At 48.7% G+C, this 21,170-nt stretch overlaps 1 protein-coding gene across 2 annotated transcripts; it reads left to right on the plus strand.

Annotated features, from left to right (window-relative positions):
- On the plus strand, positions 1–17,274 carry RSPH1 (radial spoke head component 1). 2 transcript variants are annotated; one of them, XM_021679161.1, is made up of 9 exons: positions 1–54; positions 2,270–2,383; positions 2,488–2,593; positions 7,524–7,614; positions 8,103–8,238; positions 12,349–12,420; positions 13,712–13,874; positions 14,639–14,782; positions 17,222–17,274. In XM_021679161.1, exons 1-9 carry the CDS (start codon positions 1–3, stop codon positions 17,272–17,274), a joined length of 933 nt encoding a protein of 310 aa, XP_021534836.1. The 2 variants fall into 2 exon arrangements, with proteins under 2 accessions (XP_021534836.1, XP_021534837.1); XM_021679162.1 differs by lacking the exon at positions 2,270–2,383.
- Positions 17,275–21,170: the final 3,896 nt, after the last annotated feature.

The following is a 21,170-nucleotide window of genomic DNA, read 5'->3' on the forward strand; positions in this document are numbered from 1 at the left end:
ATGTCGGACCTGGGCTCGGAGGAGTTGGAGGAGGAGGGAGAGAATGATCTTGGGGTGAGCGCTCCGGGCGAGGGGGAGGCTGCCCAGCCAGGGGCAGGGACCGCGCCGGCCCCAGAGGCGCCGCGTCCTGGAAGTTGGCGGTGAAAGGTGAAACGCTGACGTCTTCTTGCCACCTCCCTTCTCGCGTCTCCTCCCCTCCGCATCCCGCCTCCCATTAAAGGCAACCATTTCCGAGTCAAAGCCTCTGGAAGCCTCCTCGTCCCTGCTGCCACTCCCCATCCAGGCGCTCTCCGCGGTCGGCTGGGTCACTCGGCCTGCCGTGCTGTCCGGAGCAGTCCTTTCTGTCATGGAGCCTGGCGCCTCAGGACCGAGGCGGAGGGAGGAAAGCTGCTTCGCGGCAGCCTTCAAGAGATGCTGAGGAGGTCTCAGCGAAGGCTTCCAGAAGATTCTGCCCTAGAGACCCGGAATCCCATGTGCTTTCTTCAGTCTTGTGGGAGCTGACCCAAGTCGTTGGAATCCCCCCGTTTAGGGAGCAGAGAGGCGGTGCCGGCTGCACAGCATCCAGCCGTGTGAGCTGGGCTTTCTGCGGGTGCATATACATGTCCGCAGATTAATCACTCTGCCCCAGAGGGTGACCATTTCCTGGCTGACAGGTGGGAACCCCAGCCATGGTGTACAGAGTTGAGATAGTTTCAGAGTTAACTGAGAAATCTATCACCTCCGCTGTGATAGATGGGTTGGTGCCTGCTCTGACCTTTTTGCGAGCTCTGTGTGTCCATCTCCCAGCTTCTGCCCCGGTTACTGCTCAAGACTAGCACGTCTATGAAGTGGAACCACCCGGCCAGTACCGAGGGCCAGAAGCCTGGGATCTACGTGCTCTCCAGATAGCCAGCAGCTAGTGCTAAAAAGCAGGACAAACTGCAGTGATTTACACTCCAGAATCCCCTGTGCAGTGAGGTCGAGTCTGGGACATCTCCTGACACCCCCCATGCTCCTCTTTCATATCTGTTTCCCCCTTTACTGATTCTCGGGGAGCACTTTAAAAAAATCACTTGCTCAGGGTCTGCTTCTGGGGGAACCCAACCTACAGCATCTGCCGAGTAAGCCTTCGAATTTGTCTCCTCAGGTAGCCCTAGTGTTTTGTAACTCTTTTGTGCCCATAATTTTAGCTTTAAATCACAGCTGGGGTCATTTTAAAGAGTTCCCCTCCCATTCAGTCACTTCAGCTCAGTACTGGGTGCATTGGGAGGTCTTCTGGGGGGGGGGGTGTAGCTTCTATACATTTTGATTTAGACTAACCCTGAAACAAATCTGTAAGGTCACACATTTTTACCTTCTGTTCCGAGCAAGGATTTCTGAGCTAGGTAGTGCTAGGCAAGGGCAGACTGCAGAGGTGTTTGTTTCTGAAGTCCTGGTAGTGTTTCCGAGCTTGTGTTGTAGTAAATCTTTGCAGATACAACTCCATGTCAAATCATTACTCTGTGCCTTGGCCCTTTTATTATTTATTATGTGCACCCTGCACTCATGATTAGATGCTTGAGGAATGTTTATTTTGTGAAGGGTGGGAGAAAGTAGGTGAATTACAAGCCTGTGTTAGGTTTTTTTTAATTGATTTACTTTTAAGATACATAATTATTTCCGTATTAGTCTATGAGTGTTTCAAACTCAAGTCTCTTGATAAGGACTTTAAACTTGATAAGGAGATTAACTAAGTGGAGTTAGGGACTCTTGTGACAACTGAGCCCTAGTTACTCCTCAGCTCCCCCATGTGGCTTCCCCTCCCACAGGCCCCTCCTGAGGGTGAAAGCTGTCAGGAGGCCCCAGGCTCCCACGGATCCTTGAAAGAAGAGGTGGTTTTTTGCATTTTAAGTCCTGGATTACTGGAGGAAGCCACAGGGAGGTATTTGTGTGGCTTGAGACCTATTCCACCTGCATCTATTACTTCGCACATGTTCCCATAAAGAACACAATTCGGAATACCTCGAGTTTTCCACAATTTGTCGATTTTGTTTACAGTGTAAAGGATTATCATGATAAATTGCAAGCTCAGATGTTGGAGAGAGCGAGGGAGGCTCCCACCAGTGACAGGTCCTAGGGATGTCACCTTGGACCAATGCTCCTCATCGCTCAGGTGTGGTTACCTACCTCACCTGTAAGATGGGGCTGAGGATTGGGAGGGATTCCGTGAAATACTATTTACAAAAATGCTTAACCCATCCTTAGTGATTAATACATGGTGGCTGTAATTATCCCTGTCTCTTCTGCCCAGGAATACGAGGGGGAGCGGAATGAGGTAGGTGAACGACACGGACACGGGAAAGCAAGACTGCCCAATGGGGACACGTATGAAGGGAGTTATGAACACGGGAAAAGACATGGCCAGGTCAGAATGGGTGCCTTCGGTGGGTAGCTTTCTCCAGCTAAGACTCTCGTGGTGAGCCCTGAATTCAGGAATGATACGAATTGTCTATAATCAATGTGTTTCAGGGGGTCTACAAATTTAAAAATGGTGCTCGGTACATTGGAGAATACGTTAACAATAAAAAGCATGGTCACGGCACTTTTATATACCCAGATGGATCAAGATATGAAGGTAAGATGTGCTCACAGAGCAGAAGAGAGACAAGCAGGGAGTGGGTGGGAGCCCTCAGAAACTATGCAGGATTCTGTGTTCTGGACTTTTTCTGGGAAGACTGTATCCAGTTTTCATCAGATTTCCCAGGAGGCCTGTGACCGCACCCCTGGAGCTGTGGTGACAAGAGGTATGACCTCGTGTAGGGAGGCTCACTGCTCACTGTCCCAGCTTTCTGGTCTGCAGTATGGGAGGATCGAACACTAGGAACCGTGCCTGATGGATGACGAGCGCTCAGTATGTGTCGGCTGGGTGGCATCGCTTCCCGATGAGGACGTGTCCTTCGGGTGCAAGCCAGAGCTGCCTCCCTTGTTGCTGAATGAAAGTGGGACCAAGGAACTCTAAACCAGAGATCCTGCCAGTGTCCGAGAGCCAGGGGAAGGGTGCCTATGCTGGTCGTGTTAGAAAGGGAATTTCTGCTCTGTTTCATATTTCTTAGAGGGCTTATTCCAGGAGGAGCACCATCTGCTTTTTAAATCAACTTTAAACAATTTAGTGTTTGATTTAATTCCTTTCAGACTGTTATGAACTTAATCTCGTTGTTGTCATGTTGTATTTTAGTGTAGACCTTAATACAAGCTGAACAACATGTAAATATATAAAAAAGATACTCAGAATAAGGGATCGAAGGAGTTTTTAACGTGAAAGTTAGCCAACATGTAAACCTTCTTTGGAAGTAGCTGTGAGTTTTTGTGTGTCCATGTGGCTTTGTACCTTAAAGGGTGCAGGGTGTAGTCGCTGCTCAGAGATTTATTCTTGGGCGTCAGAAGCCACAATGTTAATTTTAGCTCAGTAAGTGAACAACCTTCCCGTCACAAAGTCTAAATTAACACATGGCTGAATTCTTCGCCTGTCGTGTCGGGCGACCGTCAGCTTAAGGGACGCAGAGTGGTTTCCTGCAGGTTAGCGAGAGTGCTCAGCCTCAGCCCGAGGTGGGGGGCACATTGCTGATCTCCCAGCTGAGCCCGATGGGGAGCCCAGGGACGAGCGCACACTCCTGGTTTGGGGGCCACTTGAGCAGAGGCAGGGAGGCAGGGGTGCTTGGCGGAGCAGGGGATGAGGTTGGAGGGGTGAGTGGGTGCCAGACTTTGGAGGGCCGTTTGGACCACCTCAATAGATTGTGAGATGTGGGGATAGAGGGTCAGTGAGGGCTTGGGAAAGGAGAGGGAGCACCCCTCTCCAGCGCTGGTCCTGTTACCGGCCGCAAGGAGCAAATAAAGATGAAGATGTTTAGTAATGACACCGTGGAGAGACAAAATGCTATGATGACTTGAAGTTGGCTTTTCTGGAAGCTCTCAGGTGGCAGGAGCCGGAAGAAGACATGAATGCTTGGCCATTGGTGCTTGTGGAGGAAAGCATGATGTTGGAGCCCGGGAAACCCTGATTTTCGTTTCCGTCCTGCTGTGTGGCCTTGGGCAATGTGCATGATCTCTCTGGTTTTTGGGTGCTGTCCCTATAAAAAACGTGTTTCAGTTATTACACATCCCTAAGGAGGTGGCCAGTGCAAAGACCCTAGTTGGCAGGAACCACCACCAGAGTGATGCCCCACCAATGTCAGTTCCCATCTCTTCCATGTTTTGCTGACCCAGCAGTGGAGGGACCCAGCAGGACAGACAGTGACTAACCCTCATTTTAAGTGGGAAGAGAGCTTCTTGGAAGGGCATTTCATTTTATTTTTGTTTTGTTTTATTTTATTTTTTTAAAGATTTATTTATTTACTTATTTGTTTGGGGGGGGGAGAGAGAGCACATGCACATGAGCAGGGGTGAGGGGGCAGAGGGAGAGGGAGAGAGAATCCCAAGCAGACTCCGAACCAAGTGTAGAGCCTGACTCGGGCCTGATCTCACGACCCAGAGACCATGACCTGAGCTGAAATCGAGAGTCAGATGCTTGATTGGCGCCCCAGGGCATTTCATTTTAAATGGTCTTTAATCCCCAGAGCTCCAGACCTGGGAGCTCTGGAAGCCTGGGGACAGGAGCACGGTCGATGCACGTGGAGAGCTTTGTAAGGGGACAGTGCTCTCCCGGAGGAAAACCAACCCAGACCCCAGGCAACCAACTGTGGGGATTTCTCCCAAACAGAAATGTAGCTGAAAAACTGTTGACACGATCGAGAATGAGGAGAAAGTATAGGATTAGGGGTAGAAAGACTTTAAAAAACAAAGTGCACATTTAAAGCAACAGTAATACAGTTTCTCAGTGGCATGCAGTATAAAAAGGGAAACCTGCCTCATGGTTGTTAAAGACCTGCTCCAGGAGGCGACCTTTCCCTCACTTAGCTCCCTCACTTCTGCACCATTTCCTGTGGCCCGGTTACCATCTGCTGCGCAGGATCTCTAACAGCTTGTTTGTTCCGTAAACTGGGACTTTTAAAAAAAAGTTTCTGCACTGGCTTAAAATTTGGTGCCTTTTGCAGTTTAATTTTTTCTTATTTTTTTTTTTAAGATTTTATTTATTTGAGAGAGAAGCGGGGAGTGGCAGAGGCAGAGGCAGAGAGAGAAGCAGACTCCTTGCTGAGCAGGGAAGCCCGATGCAGGACTCGATCCCAGGAACCTGAGATTATGACCTGAGCTGAAGGCAGATGCTTAACTGACTGAGCCACCCAGGCGCCCCTCCCTCCCTCCCTCTCTTCCTTCCTCCCTCCCTTCCTTCCTTTCTTTCTTTCTTCCTTCCTTTCTTTCTTTCTTTCTTCCATCCTTCCTTCCTTCCTTTCCTATTTTTTACATTTATTTATTTATTAGAGAGAGAAAGAACATGGCGGGGAGGACAAAGGGAGAGGGAGAGAGAATCTCAAGTAGACCCCCACTGAGAGCGGAGCTCGTTGGACACGGGGCTCAATCCCATGACCCTGAGATCATGACCCAAACCAAAATCAAGAGTCAGATGCTCAACTGACTGAGGCACCCAGGTGCCCTTGTAATTTAATTTTTTTCTTGAAAATTTTCTGCAAAATATTACATTTTTCTTGCCATGCTGCCCTGGAGACCAGCTGTCATGGCCAAGAGAAGAGGATGGAATCGTTTTGTCATGGTCTTTTTTGGGGGAAGAAACCGAGGGACGTCTTGGCCCCCGGGGCCCTGCTTGCTCAGCTCCTGAGCACTCACACAAGCCAGTTCTGGGCTGCTTGTCCCCAGCCCCGTACTCAGCTCAACCGTGGCCTCAGTGGGAATAGTTACACCTCAGAAACCGGTCCGTGCTACACATCTGCCCTCCTCCTCCTTCTCCTCCTCCTCCTTCTTTTAAACTGGTAATTTACCAAGACACAGTGACCCCTTAAAGCCCAAGTCCTCCAGGACTTCTGCACACTCTCTCTATCCTCAGGGCGGCTTTAGGTTCGAGCCCCTGTGTTTGCTGGACTATTTCAGTTTGGGGGTTCTCCATCACCCTTGCTCATGCTGCTCCTGGCACACATCACGCCTCTTCCTTCGCTGGTACCAGTTCCCAGCTCCTTCTCTCTGGGCTGTTAGCTGCTTCCTGAGCACGCAGCTCTTTCTGTGGCTGGGGGTCGGCCTCCCGCCCGGGGCGAGGGCAAGCTCTCCCAGGGCGGCTCTGTTCCTGGAACCACTGCTTGTCTGTCTCACAGAGTGCTTGAGACCTGTGGGACTGATAGGGAAAACATGTAGACGTGCCCTTCTGTAGGTTTGTTGTTGTCGACGAACATGGGGTTCACTCATGTAAACACATACTTCTTGGAAGATCCACATGTTCTTGGCATGCTGCGTACGCTTTCTCTTCATGCGGAAGCAGGTCCAGTTTTCTTGTAAGCCAGGAGCTTATGCAAGTTTCGGGGGCTCTATTTAAGAAAAAGAATATAACATTGGCATAAATGTGAATGTTTATTTGTAATAAAAAATCAAAATAAATAAAAACAATTTTAAAATACCACGAACATTACAAAATCTGAGGAAGTGACAAATGGATGTTTAAAAAAATTAACTGACATGCCTGCCGCACTCCTTTTCCTTACCTTTCTGGCTAATAATGGAATGTCTGTCCGACAACAATTTTGTAATATCCCTTTCTACAGAGAAAATAGAGAATTCTATCTTTTGTCTTTGATCAAAAATTGATCAAAATTCATTTTTTAAAAAATTGTTCATAGTCTCGAAAAGCGTCATTCAGGGTAACAACTTGTTATTAGCAATACCATGTGTGTTTTTAGGAGAGTTGTCAACCTCAGAAACCTCTATTAAGTTTCTTTCCTGTGTGAGCTGTAAGACTGGAGGGCGTCATAAGTCTCCTGGTGCAGGGATCCATCCTCAAAGATCGACTGCATTCACTAACTAGTTTGCTGTTGTCATTATGGTAGAGGTGTCAGGCAGTTTATGGTATCTTTGCCAATTCCAATATTTCTCAGCAAGTCAGCAGGAGATTTGCAGGAACCGGCACAGAGGTGAGGAGGCAGGGACAATTAGTGAGGGAAGGGTCCAACCAGAGGCAGGGGCTGGTGTGCAGGTGGGGCACCCCGGGCGCCTGGGCTGCAAAGCTGTGTGGGAGCCAGGTGATGAGTGGGAATAGAGCGAGCTGCTGGCAAGGGGCTGAGGAGAGATCATCGAGCCTTGGTGGTGGTGCTGGATCGCTAAACATATGCAAGCAGAACGAGTGTGCGGGACAGCTGGGCAGACAAAACCCGGGTTCAAATCCTTGCTCTGCCACTGACCAGCCGTGATACCTGCTGTTGGCACGCTCAGCTCATTGCAGCCCACCTGCCTGCCCCTGCCCAGACCTGCATCCGGGGAGCCCCTGGCTCAGCTTCCCTTAACCGGACCCCCACGCCACGCCATCCAGCCGGAGGGGCAGGGGGACAGAGGGGAGTCACAGAGAGAGGAGACAGCAGGTGAAGGTCCTCTCTCCCTTCTCACCCAGGCCTGCTTTGTGTCGTCCCTTCCAGGGGAGTGGGCGGACGACCAAAGGCACGGTTATGGCATCTACTACTACGTCAATAACGACACCTACACGGGGGAGTGGTTTGCTCACCAAAGGTTTGCGTTCTCTCTTCTGTTCTGTTGACTTACCTATGTAATGAGAATATGACGACGTCTTAGTATGGGGCCGAATCATGACAAAAGCCCATTAGCCAGCTCTGCCAGGCAGTCCAAACCCTTCGAGGCTTTAAGGTGGGCACGCCAGATGCGACGTTACTGGGCAGGGGCAGACTCGCGGGGAGAATATGTGGTCCTTCATTCAAGAGCCCCCAGGGCCTGGAGGCCACCGAAGTACCCTCCTGGGGACACACAGCTCCCAGGAGCGCTGCCTCTTTCCGTGTGAAGCGGCTGATGTGCAGGACGGGTGTCGCTGTCCAGCAGGCGATGCCCCTCCCATGCTGGGCACACGGAGCAGGAGTGCGCTCTGATGGGGCACAGATAGAGAAGTAAAGTATAGGGCCCTCTCAATTTAAATGTGTCTTATAAACCTGGAAGGTTTTTCACTGTATCGGAACAAAACGCATTGTTCTCTCTGTCTTAACCAGGCACGGGCAAGGCACCTATTTCTACGCAGAGACGGGCAGTAAGTACGTAGGTACCTGGGTGAATGGACAGCAAGAGGGTGCGGCCGAGCTCATTCACCTGAACCACAGGTACCAGGGCAAGTTCTTGAACAAAAATGTAAGTCGGTGGGAAACGATGTGCGCCCTCCTCCCCCAGTCTATGTTAATATGGCGACGAAGAATACTAAAAACTCAGGGAACCCTCCCACCCCCTCCAAATACAGAAAGTGGGGAGCCGTGCCTCTCCCCAAGCCTCTGACGCCGACAGAGGGCAGAGTGGAGGGGCACTTGGTTCTTTTCTCTGCATCTCACTGAAATCCCCCCTCTCCCCGGGCAGTGACCCATCCCGTAGTTATAACACTGGGACATCCTGCCTCTCATATGTGCTGCTCATCATGAGTAGATCAGATGTGAAACATTTCCTGTGGTTGAGCATGTGGGTGTTTGGACTTTCTTTGCCCTGGGAGGCACGGGGCTGGAGCCCTGGGAAAGGAGACCCACGAGCTTCTTCCTTGCTGCAGGCTAGCCCACCCACCCTGGGCGTGGACTTGGGCGTGAAGGTGTCCAGTCCGCAGCGCTCACAATTGGTCATTTCTGTTTGGAGGGCTCTGTGGCTGTGCCAAGCCTTGCTGGGATGCAGAGAAGCCCTGCATATTGAGCCCCCACCATGCTGGTGTTCCTCGTGGCTTTGAGCCGGCGTTGGCCAGAAACTTCCCCTGAAGAGTTTGCCGAGCAAATTAAAGGCGGTAGAAGTTGACGTAGAAGGGGGGGGGCCAGGGTGGCACAGTTGATTAAGCATCTGACTCTTGGTTTCAGCTCAGGTCGTGAGATTGAGCCCCACATCAGGCTCTGTGCTCAGTGGGGAGTCTGCTTGAGGACTCTCCCTCTCCCTCTGCCCCTCCCCCTGCTCTCTCTCTCTCAGATAAATAAATCTTTAAAAAAAAGAAGCTGATGCAGGCAATATTAAACTAATTTAATGAAGTCACCTCAGACTCTCTTAAAACTCAGTTTTCATTTACATAAAATTCATTCCCTAATTACAGATTCTACTTTTAAGTCTTTGTAGAGCAGCACATCCTCCCCAAATCTATATGTTGCATATGTAATTCTCAGCAAAATTCTCATGGGATATTATGGGAAAGAGAATTTGACAAAAGTTAATCGGGAAGAATCAATGAATGCAGCTGAGCGTAGACTAACCTGGAGAACAAGAGCTTTGTTCTGCTAGTTAGTGAAAACTATGCAAACAGCACACAAGGACAGTTGACCCTTGAACAATGCAGGGGTCGGGGCACTGACCCCTGATCCCCCCCTCCGCCCCCACACAGTTGAAGGTCCACATAGAACTTTGACTCCCCCAAAACTTAACTACCAAGAGCATGCTGTTGACCAGGAGCCTTACTGACAACATAAACAGTCGACTAACACATACTTTGTACGTTACAGGTGTTATACGCTGTATTCTTACCACCAAGCAAGCCACATACTTTGTATATGTATTAAATACTGTATTCTTATTCTGCATGGAGCACTGGGTGTTATGCACAAACAATGAATCATGGAACACTACATCTAAAACTAATGATGTAATGTATGGGGATTAACATAAGAATTAAAAAAAAATTAAAAAAAATACTGTATTCTTATAATACAGTAAGCTAGAGGAAAGAAAATCATAAGGAAGAGAAAGCACATTTATAGCACTGCTCTGTATTTATTAAAAAAAATCCGCATATAAGTGGACCGGTGCAGTTCAGACCTGCGTTGTTCAAGGGTCAGCTTCCGTTCCACTTGTAAAGCCCCCAGACGCTCGGCCCTCCACTGCCCCCCTGAGTTCCAGCCCTCCCTTCTCCCCTTGGCGTGTGACCCTCCGCACATCTTTCTGTGCAGCACGTATGCAAACGTTTACGGACAGCACGGGGCTGTCACTATATAAATAGGATCACAGTACATCAGGCCACAAAAATACGCACAGAGATGTCTCTCTTTTTGCGCATTTGGGAATATTTACATAGGTTAGATACTGCCATTGCTGAGTCTACAAATATTGACATTTTGAATCATGATTGATATCACCACAACTGCTCTAAAGGGCTCTGCCAGTTCATACTCTGGTGAATAGACTCTGAGAGTCTCTGTCACATAGTCTCCAACGTTGTTGGATGTTACCAGTCTTTAATGTTTTTGCAAATCTGATGGTTAAAAAATGTCTTGTTGTTTTAATGTGCATTTTCCCGATTCCTAGTGAAATCCAGCATCTTTACACAATTTTGCTACTGGTTTGACTATCTTCCTCAGAGAATTACCTGTTCATATCCTTGCTGACAGGTTGTTAAAACATACTTTAAAGCTTTGATAAATGCATTACTATATGCACTTGAATCTGTCCCTAGACTTTCTAATCTGCTTCATTGATCTCCATGGGGAAATCTGTAAGCAGATTAGAAAGTCTAGGGACAGATTCAAGTGCATACGGTGGTAATTTAGCTCCTGAAAAGGGCGTCATTTAAACTAATGAGGACATGATGGGGAGAAGTCAAGGAGCGGTGCTCAGACAACTTGATAACCATTTGGGAGAAAAACAAAGTCACTTTGTTATCCAATGTGAGATGAAGACATGCACTAGAGGGAGTGAAGGTTTAAATGTAAACAAAACCACAGAAAAAAATTCATGTTCATTAACTTTGAAATGAGGAAAGAGGACTTTCCAAACAGAAATATAAAGGAAAACCCAACAGGTTTTGCTTGCTAAAAATAATCCCTTATTGATTGGAACACACCATAAAGAAAATTTAAGAGATAAATTACCAATGGGGTCAGGATATTTGTAACATTAAATATAAATACATAAAGCATTTGCATCAATCAATGTGATTTAAGTGGTCAAAAATGTTGAAAAAAATCCAACCCTACTAATAGCTTAAAGATGTGACTTCATGATGAGATCCTGTTTTATATATCTTTAAAAAATGTAAAGATAGAGCAAAATGTTAATGCCCAGGAAAAATAAGAGCCCCTTGTTTGGAGACAAGGGGCTCTTAAGTGCTGTTGTGGGAAGGAGAATTATTGGAGCCTCATTCTGGTCAATATATAAAAAAATAGGTGTGCCTATATATTTTGTGAGTATATATGTACACACTGTGTGTGTGTGTATACAAGAAATTCCACTTCTGAAAACTTCCCTGAGGAAAATATCAAGAATGTACGTAAGACATGACTCCGAGTGGTCTTTGTCCAAGGTTAGCATAGGCATGCCAAATATTAACAATAGTAGATGGGTAAAATAGACTCTAATTCTTAAGTGAAAGAAAATACCAGATTGAGAACTGGCATTGTGGAAGACTATTGGTAAATATGGGAATTCATTTATGCCATGTTTCTAGGTAGAAGTAGAGTATGAGTTGGTGTGTGTAATTACGGTCAAACTTTTATTTAGAAAAATCTATGTACTGGAAATAAGGAATAAGGCTATAAAGACTATGCCACAATATACATTTTTTAAAGATCTCATTTATTCATTCATTTATTTATTTATTTAGAGGGCAGCAGGGGGAGGGGCAGAGAGAATCTCCAGCAGACTCCACGCCTAGCACAGAGCCTGTGAAGGGGCTCGATCTCATGACCCTTAGATCATGACCTGAGCCGAAATCAAGAGTCAGATGCTTAACCGACTGAGCCACCCAGGGGCCCCAAGACCATGTCACAATATTATTATTATTATTATTATTTTTTAAGATTTTATTTATTTATTTGACAGAGAGAGACACAGCGAGAGAGGGAACACAAGCAGGGGGAGTGGGAGAGGGAGAAGCAGGCTCCCTGCAGAGCAGGGAGCCCGATGCGGGACTCGATCCCAGGACCCTGGGATCATGACCTGAGCTGAAGGCAATCGCTTAACCAACTGAGCCACCCAGGTGCCCCCATGTCACAATATTATTAGCACTTCTATCTCTACCTCGTTTGCCTGTGGGTCTGGACTTAGTGAAATTTTTGTAATAAATACATTACTTTTATAAAGATAAAACTAAAGTTTAAATAACGAAGAAAACAGGCTCTATACTTGGTAATTCCATTGGCCATCAGTTCATAAAAGCTGTCTTTAATCTGCATTGGCTGTCCCCCTGCCTGACTTTGGGCAGGTTTTCTGGAGGTGACATCTCCGCGGCATTTTGTGTGCTCCTTTGGGTGGTGAAGAGTGAAGCCCTTCTTGGTCTCTCCTTGCCCGCAGCCTATCGGCCCTGGAAAGTACGTGTTTGATATCGGATGTGAGCAGCATGGGGAGTACTGTCTAACAGATGTGGTGAGTGGCAGAGTGCATACAGCATCCTCTGTCTGTAGGCCAAAGAGCTGCCTGGGGGTATTGAGCCCACAGATCCCATCAGGTCACATGGAAGTCATGCCAGCTCTTGGCACCGTTTGTGCTGTCATCCCCCTGTGTGCGCGTGCCTCGGTCCAGACCCGAATTCCCGGAACCGAGCGGTATCACGTCACTGTTCCCGTGGAAGCCCCCATGCAGCTGCGGTCAGGGGGAGCAGCTGGCCATTGCCATAAGCCCCCAGAACCGCTCCTGTTTAGGAATAAGCCTGGGGAGTTACACACAACCCGAGGGCCTTAGTCTAAGGCCGCACCTGAGCTTTCTGGGATGACGACCGGGGCTGTGATAAGCAGAGAAATCGGACAAAGACCACAGAGGACGCGAGGCGACGGCTCTCCAGGTGTGGTCCGGGGCCTGCAGCCTTGCATCCCCACCCACGACGTCCTGACGCAGAAGCTCCGACCCCTGTTTTCACGAGCCCCCCGGTGATTCTAGGGCACTGGCATCACCCTTCATGGGGATGGAGCTCAGAAATTTGGCAACCAAGCCATCTAGTTCTGAGCGACTCAGCGGAAGTAATAGGTAGGTCTCTGTCACTCTTTGTCATAGGTATCATCCTCTATGTGACAGTGACATTTCCCACATTTACTGATACTCAGATCTTGGGAAATTTGTGACAGTTACAAAACTGGGGACTAGGCTGGCATGCTCGGCCCAATGGGCGTGTTCTGGCTGCTCAGTTGCCGGAATTGTAGTCTTACAAAAGATCCCACATTTAGAGAGATCAACTCTCCCTCTGCTTTCATGGGATTTCATTTCCCCCATAATCCTTGATTCTACAGCTTTAGTATTCAGGCCCTTCCATGCTATATGGTCGTCTTAGGCTGCCTCCAGCCCTTTCCTGCCAGGGAGGCTAGCTAATTATACACAAAGAATCTGAGACCCGGAAAATGTGACTGAGCACATGAAAGCCACACCCGGTCTCGGTCACTTCTTAACTGCTCCAGAAGGCTGGGAATGTCAAGTCCGGAAGCTGCTCACGGCAGGAGTGGGAACATGAGTGTGCCACGTGGTGATGCCTGTCTGTGCCTCGTCTTAGTGATTCCAAGATCCACCTTTGAGCCGAGATCCCACCAGGGGCAGCTGACAACTGGGCTGACCACTGAGCCGTGCTGTCATGGTGGCCGAATGTCCCCCCCTCCCCCCGCCTGGGGTAAACATTCCACCCCAAGTCTACACACATGCTGGTAATTTTACATTTTTGAACTTAAATTAGGAAAGAGGAGAAGAGGAGGAGGAGGAGGAGACGACAATGATGACCGTGGTTCCAAAATGGAAAGCCACCAAAATCACAGAACTGTCTCTGTGGACCCCAACCCTCCCCGAAGAGCAGCCACCTACGGACGAGCCTGGCCCAGAAGAGGCTCCAGGGACCGAGGGTACGGGGCGCCCCCAGGGTGCTGGCACTGGGCACCTCCTCTTTGTGGGCTTGGGACTCTGGGCCTGTTTTGTGTGCAGGATAATGTGGGGGGTCGGATCCTCCTGGGGGTGGAAAGAGCAGGGGCAGAGGGACTGACTGGCTAGATGGACAACCTGGTTGGTCCCCTGGGAAGCACTGCTACTAAAAGCCCACCCCCCTCGGTCTGCGACTGGCTGTGAGCCTGAGCCTGGGCCAGGGCTGAGAGCAGCCCGGTGACAGCCGCAGCTGTCCGTCCCCATCCCAGTGGTCTTCCTGAGAAGTAGCCAAGGTGCTGAGGGCTGTTGGAGAAGGTTACACTGGGCAGGAGTCCTAATGTATTGGGGTTCCTCCAGCTGGAGAGATCTGGGGTGGAGACAGCCCCAGGCATGGCAGGGTCAGGCCTCCCCTCTCTGGTCTCTGCTTGTGGGCATTCCCTTCCCTTTGGAGAGCAATGCTCATCGACTCTCTGCAATTGTCACCCATCAGCTTGTGAACCCTGGGGAACAGAGTGTAGCTTCTCGGTGGGAGGTAGACGTGCCCCATCTGAACCCCTTGCCGAGATGGGGCTTGGGCACTCCAGATCTGGGCTGGACTGGGTGACTTCAAGCAGGAGAGGGGGGTCCCCAGAGGGGGTGGCGGGCACACTATCAGCAGGGGGGAGTGGGCACTGACAGGCCAGGAAGCAGCCGCCTGAGACCCAGGCCTGCAGCCTACGTGAGAGTGGTTCCTGTGGCTTCATGTCAGGTGGCGGGGAGCTCTTGGAGGAGGGCCAGGCTCTGGCAGATGTTTCTGAGGGGGAGACTGACTCCATGAGGCCTGGGGAGGACGATGGAGATGGCTCCAGGGAGGAGGGCCGAGAGGATTTCCGATATGACACCATCGACCAGGGTGAGCACGCACTCGGGCCCAGGGAGGAGGTGGGCGCACACTGGGGAGGGCTCTCGGGTTCTCCTGTCTTTGACCTTGGCCTCATGGGCTGCCCCGGGGACTGGGACGAGATCTCAGGGGCCGGCTAAGGACTCGCATGGGGCCGTGGGGTTGTTGCTCTCTCAGGCACTCCGACAAACCCCCTGACTGTGCGGGGGACGGCCTGCTGCCCTGCATGGCCTCTCGCTCTCTGTCACGTGCTAATTATCTCCATTTTTACCAAAAGAGCAGCCTCAGGCTGCAGAGTCTCACTAGAGATTTATAACATGGCTTCATTTTTTTTTTTTTTTAACCTGATTTTACCACGGTCGAATCACAGGAGTCTGATTAGGGGCCAGCAGTGCTGGGAATCAGCCCTTTTTAAGTGGGTTTGAGTGTACCATTAATCCAGAAGCCTCTGCATCTGCGGGTCACAGGCCAGGGATTCAACCTTCAGTCTGCTTGGGGCTTCAGGTTCCTAGAATCTTTGAAAAATCTTCCAAGTGCTGTGGGCACCCCAGGAAGTCAGAGAGGGCTTTCTTCTTGGAGCCCAGTTTCTTGTGTCTGGTTTAAGGCGGTATCTTGGTGGTGAGGGACCCAGTGGTCTGGTGGTTGCTAGGCTGGGGACCCCGTGCAGGTTAGTCTGTCTCTATTGCAAATTAAGAACAAACATCTTTTTTGAAGATTTGTACTCCCCATTTTTTTTGAAGGTAATCTCTGCAATAAGGAACTGTAAAACAGGTTTCCATCTCAAAGCGTTAGGCGCACACAGAGTTAGGCTTTTGTTGGCAAGTGAGTCGAACTACGTCGTGGTGACCAAAGAAGCCCGCGCCGGTGGCTCGGCGGCCCGTGGCTGAGAGCGCAGGGGCTGATGCCAGGGGTTCCCAGCAGCAGCCAGAGGGACCTCCTGCTTGTACCCCCTGCATCCTGCGTTTGTCCCCAATGCCCTGAGGTTTGTGAGGATGGAGGAGGCCTGCATCTGCAGAGCATTTAGATGGTATACGGATGCTCCCTACATGGAGGCTATGGCTGATCCTGAGCACATCTGGTGGGGGAACACCTTGCTTGCCCAACCAGGGGGCCCTGGAGGCACCAAGGGCTGATGGGAAGTGCGTGGAGAATCTGTGACTCGACCGCCGTGTGCCCGCTGTGTGACCACCACTGACTGCGGTGTACCGGAAGGTGCATGGAGCAGGTGCGGCAGCATCAGAAGTATTTCTGAGGGCGGGGCAGTGGGCCGGGAGGGGAGGATGGTGCTACTCACACCTCCCAGGGTAGGTGCCAAAATGTCAGAACGCCTTAAACGAAAAACGGGCTAAAGTAAACAATGGGCCTAGTAGGCAAACGTTTCATGACAGTAACAAGAACTCAAGCTTTAACACGATTCCTACATTATGTCTGAGGTTCAGCCTACTCATCTCTTTTCATCGCCAGCAGTGAGGGTTATAGAGTTTACTTCACAATAAAAAATAACTCCAACTTTCATGATACTTTCAAGATAGCATCAGAATGTAGCGAATCCTTGCCTTTCTTTTGACTGAAGCAAGGGCGAGCAGTGCTGCCTCACGTCTGTAAAGCTGGTCATATGTGGACAGTGTGTGCAGGCAAAGATAGTTACTGAGCTCACTCTCATGGGAATATTCTCAGCATTGACTTTGATTTATCTTTTGCTTAGTTTATTGCCGCTGTTACAGGATTTTTTGTTCCCTTAGGTCTGTGGTTCTTGGTCACACCACTTCGAAGGATGAAGAGGTGGACCAGTCGGAGAGTGGTGGGCAGCAAAGCAAAGTTTATTGAGCAAGAGTAGAAAGCTCCCGGAGAGGGAGGGGTCCCAAGAGATTTGCCCTCGGAGAGTCTAAGTTTAGGGGTTTTTATGAGTTGTTTTGCTATCTTAAGCAGTCAGGGTTTGCTGAATTGTGCCAATCAGGGGTCTGGTCACGTATCTGTCTACCTATTAGGTTAATGTCCATGTGCTGATTGTCTTTTTTTGCTGCCATCTGGGGGCTTATGTCTTAACTGCCCCTTGCCCATGATATTGACAAATGCTTTGGTGGTTAGTTGTCTTATTTTAGGACATTTTGCAGAAGTCACTTCTGCAAAGGCTGCAAAGCAGAATGTTAGTCCGTTCCTGTCTAAGCTGCAAAACGAGATGTCAGTGCTATTTTATTTTAGCTGTCCAGACTCCATATTTTCTTGTTGGGGACCCTGGCCCTGACTCCTAACTGTCCAACGCACTCCTAACACTGGTACCGAAGAAAAACTACAAAAGTCTGTATAAGATAAAATTTAACATTGTATTTTTTGCCCAGTAAATGCTTAATATTTATAATATTATTCATTGCAAAAGATCTGTTAGCACACAGAATTTCAAAATAGAAAAAATGAGTGTGGAATATACTCATGTTTCTTTTCTCCCCTCAGGAATTGTTAGTTTTGAAGAAGAAGAAAGTAAACAGTCAGAGCTACTAGACTGAGCTGAAGCGAGCAGGAATAGGAGATTATATCCCCAAAATGCTGTTATTTGGCCAGTTGATGCTAATCCATTATTAATCTTTCTCATTAGTTGTTAAATAGTGCACAGTATGAATAAATGTCTTCCTCATCCTTTGTTTATGGATGAGCCTCTGCGAGTTCTTTAAGCTGGAAGTCTCCAGGTTATTTGGCTGTGGTTGTTCAGCCTTGTTTTCTCCTGGGATAAAGAACGAGATCACACACCCCTAACACCACAGAAGACGATTCATGGAGGTGGGCCTTCTGGCCACGCTCATAGAGTAACACTTACTAAAGCTTCTCTCTCCAATCTCCCTTGAGAGAGCTACGGAGACCCTAGAAAATAATTCTGTGTGCAAGGTGCACAAAACAGCACAGTAAATAGACTTAGGGTGGGGCGCCTGGGCGTCTCAATTGGTTGAGCATCTGAATCTTGATTTCAGCTCAGGTCACGATCTCGGGGTTATGGGATTGAGCCCCAAGTCGGGCTCTATGCTCAGTGCAGAGTCTGCTTATCCCTCTGCTCCTCCTCCCAGCTCTCTCTCTCTCTCTCAAATCAATCAATCAATCAATCAATCAATCAATCAATCAATCAATCAAGTCTTAAAAAAAAGTTAAGTTTGGGCTTGGGCAAGAAACCATCAGCTACCACTGGAGGGGGCGCTCCTGCCCATTCCATGGCTTCAGCATCCCAGTGTGGATTTCGGGGGACCTGGCAGATGGTTAAGGGGCAGGGCTTCCCACAGACATGGCTCTGACCTGTGGTGCACACCCCTCAGGTCCTCCGGTGGGCAGTGGGGCTAATGCCTAGACCACAGTCACACTGTCTGGGCCCCCCCTGGCTCGGCCAGCACCACTGTGAAGACATGTGATTCTGGAGGAGCCCCGTCCCCCCCGGTCTCCCATCTCCCCAGATTCACGTCATCCTCCTCCATCCCCAGAGTCGCTTGGAGGGTGGTGTCTCCAGTTCACCCCAGAATGGTCTCTGTAGTTGGTGTGTCCGGCACCATGTGCTGCATCTATGGTCATTAGGTCCCAAAACAGGGGGCTTTTTTAAGAACAATGCATTATGAACGAGGTATCCAAGCCTCTTTACAAAAACACACAGAACATTATGAATATAAAATTGCATTAAGACAGATACTATTTTAGAGTAAGAAATTTCAAAAAAACTACAAACTAAAAAGCTGGTGAATCCACAAATAGCACATCTAAAAAACTATCAGAATACTGATATTCTAACACTTCTCCTACATTTTTGCCAGGATACTCTTTGCTAGCCTCTTCTTATGACAATAATTTTGCAAGATTTCCTGTAGGGAGATTAGGGAAGTCATCACAGCTATTCCTTTAGTGTGGTTTATAATTACTGACCATTGAGGAGATAGAACACCCCACATCTTGGGGTTCATGAAACTGCATCAGGATTGTGCGCTACCAGCATGCAGTCTGATAAAATCCTACTGTGTGTGATTCACATCAAATACTGTATATGCTGCATCATCACGTTTCTGACGGGAGAGAGTCCAACTTTATGTGGCTGGTGATTGAAGTAATATCCACAGACTAGAGCCTGGCGCTGTGCTCCTCAAACCTCGTTCCTCCACTCCCATAGATGTGGTGCTGGATCCACGAGACAAGGGCAGGTGGAGATCTGACCTTTGACCCCATATCTATGTGTCAGAGTGCTGGGCAAGTCACCAAAATGGGTGGCAGGGGTATTTCTGGAAGCTATTCCAGAGCAGCTAGCAAGAACTGAATTACACGTGGAAGTTACTACAAATCAGGAACATGCATATTTTCCAGAAACCCACACTGCCAAGTCCCTCCCCAATTCAACTTACTTGGCGCTCCCTTAGTGTGTTCTCAAAGTGCCTGTGTGCTCTAAGTACCACCCATCACAAGGGGACAGGTGTCTGAATGCCTCAGAGGGAGAAGGGACAGGGGACTTAGGTGGTTACGGTGGAGCACGCTGTGTGAGGCACGCTGTCAGGGTGTGGAATGGCCTTGCGCTGGGGAGTCTTATGCCCTTTATTGGGAGCAGTCCCTCCCGCAACACTGGTTTGCAAGACTGAGCCGCTGCCCGCAGAATGTCGCAGCTCCTGGATGTGTCTGGGCTCTCTTAGCTTGTTCTGCTATCCCCTGTATTTCTTATTCCTAGAAGTTACAGCCAAAGGCTTGGTGGATTCACCATTTGTGAATGGCTGACTAAATTCACCATCCTGTGCGTTGTGTACTTCCTGTGTCATCAGGTCAGAAGAAGAGTGTGTCTGGACTGCGTTAGTCCCCTGCTGCTAGAAGTGGTGTGTGTGCTGTTACTTTGGCACTGTAGAGCCTCCAGTCTCCAGCCTCACTTACCTCCATGTTTCAACACCGGCTAATGATCGTTGTCTGAATCACTTTCTTTTTTTTTTTATTTTTTTTATTTTTTTTTAAAAGATTTTATTTATTTGACAGAAAGAGACACAGTGAGAGAGGGAACACAAGCAGGGAGAGTGAGAGAAGGGGAAACAGGCTTCCCGCTGAGCAGGGAGCCCGATGCGGGGCTCGATCCCAGGACCCTGGGATCATGACCTGAGCCGAAGGCAGATGCTTAACAACTGAGCCACCCAGGCGCCCCTGTCTGAATCACTTTCATTGTTGTGTTAGTTTCCTGGGGCTGCTGTCATAAGTTACCATAAACTGAGCGACTTCAATCAACACTTCTGTCACAGGTCTGGAGGCTGGAAGTCCAAACCTGAGGGCCATGCAGGGCTGGGCTAGCCCGGAAGCTGTAGGGGAGGACAAGTCCTTGCAGCTCCTGGGGGCCCCGGTGCTCCTTGACTACCTGACACCTCTTTGTCTGTATCATCACATCTCCTTCTGTCTCTCTCTTGTAAGGACCCTTGAGAGGTTTAATCACCCCTGCAAAGACCCTTTTTCTGAATAGGCAAGATTGACAGATTCTAGGGATTAGGACCTGAAATCTTTGGGACCACCATTGTTTAACCATATTTGTAATGGTTACAATTTTTTCTTTTTTTTTTCTTTTTAAAGATTTTATTTATTTATTTGACAGAGAGAGAGAGATAGCGAGAGCAGTAACACAAGCAGGGGGAATGGGAGAGGGAGAAGCAGGCTTCCCGCCGAGCAGGGAGCCCAATGCGGGACTCGATCCCAGGATCCTGGGATCATGACCTGAGCCGAAGGCAGACGCTTAATGACTGAGCCACCCAGGCGCCCGGTTACAATTTTTTCTAAATCTACTGTCCCTTCTACATTTATTAGGCAGGAAAGTTTTGGGTTTATTCGGTTCCCATGAAATACAGTCCTCCTGGGAAGACAGGATAAATGCTTCTTTCCTTCTCTTGAATAATTTTAAAAGCAGGATGTTAGTTTAATGGATGCTCCAAATGCTGGCACGTTGGTCTGTCCTGGATCTCTCTTTTTTGAGTGGTCCTCGTGGACTCATGGATTTTCATTGATTCAGTGTGTTTCAACCCACTGTGATCCTTGTCTTTATCGTGCTTAAATGGACAGCTCTGGCCACTGGTAGCTCCTCATACCCACTTCTGGTCATTTTGACACAACCCCATCAGTCCTTGAAAATTTCATTACATTTTCCAGTGGTTTTGATGTTTTGTAATTTATTTTTATGTAATTTCAATCTTACAGAAAAGTTGCAAGAATAGTAAAAGGAACTTGTATATGCTTTACCCAGACTCCGGAATCATTTCTATCTTGCTCCATTTGCTTTAGAAAGCATGAAAAAGAGAGAAAGAACAGTATATGTGTGTATAAGCATACTTTTGCAGTTCCGTAATCATCCTTATCTGCAGGCAGTATGTTCCCAGACTCCTGGCGGATGCCTGAAACCATGGGTAGTACTGAACTCCGTATA

The sequence above is a fragment of the Neomonachus schauinslandi genome, chromosome 1 (genome assembly GCF_002201575.2).
Source record: "Neomonachus schauinslandi chromosome 1, ASM220157v2, whole genome shotgun sequence".
NCBI lineage: Eukaryota > Metazoa > Chordata > Mammalia > Carnivora > Phocidae > Neomonachus > Neomonachus schauinslandi.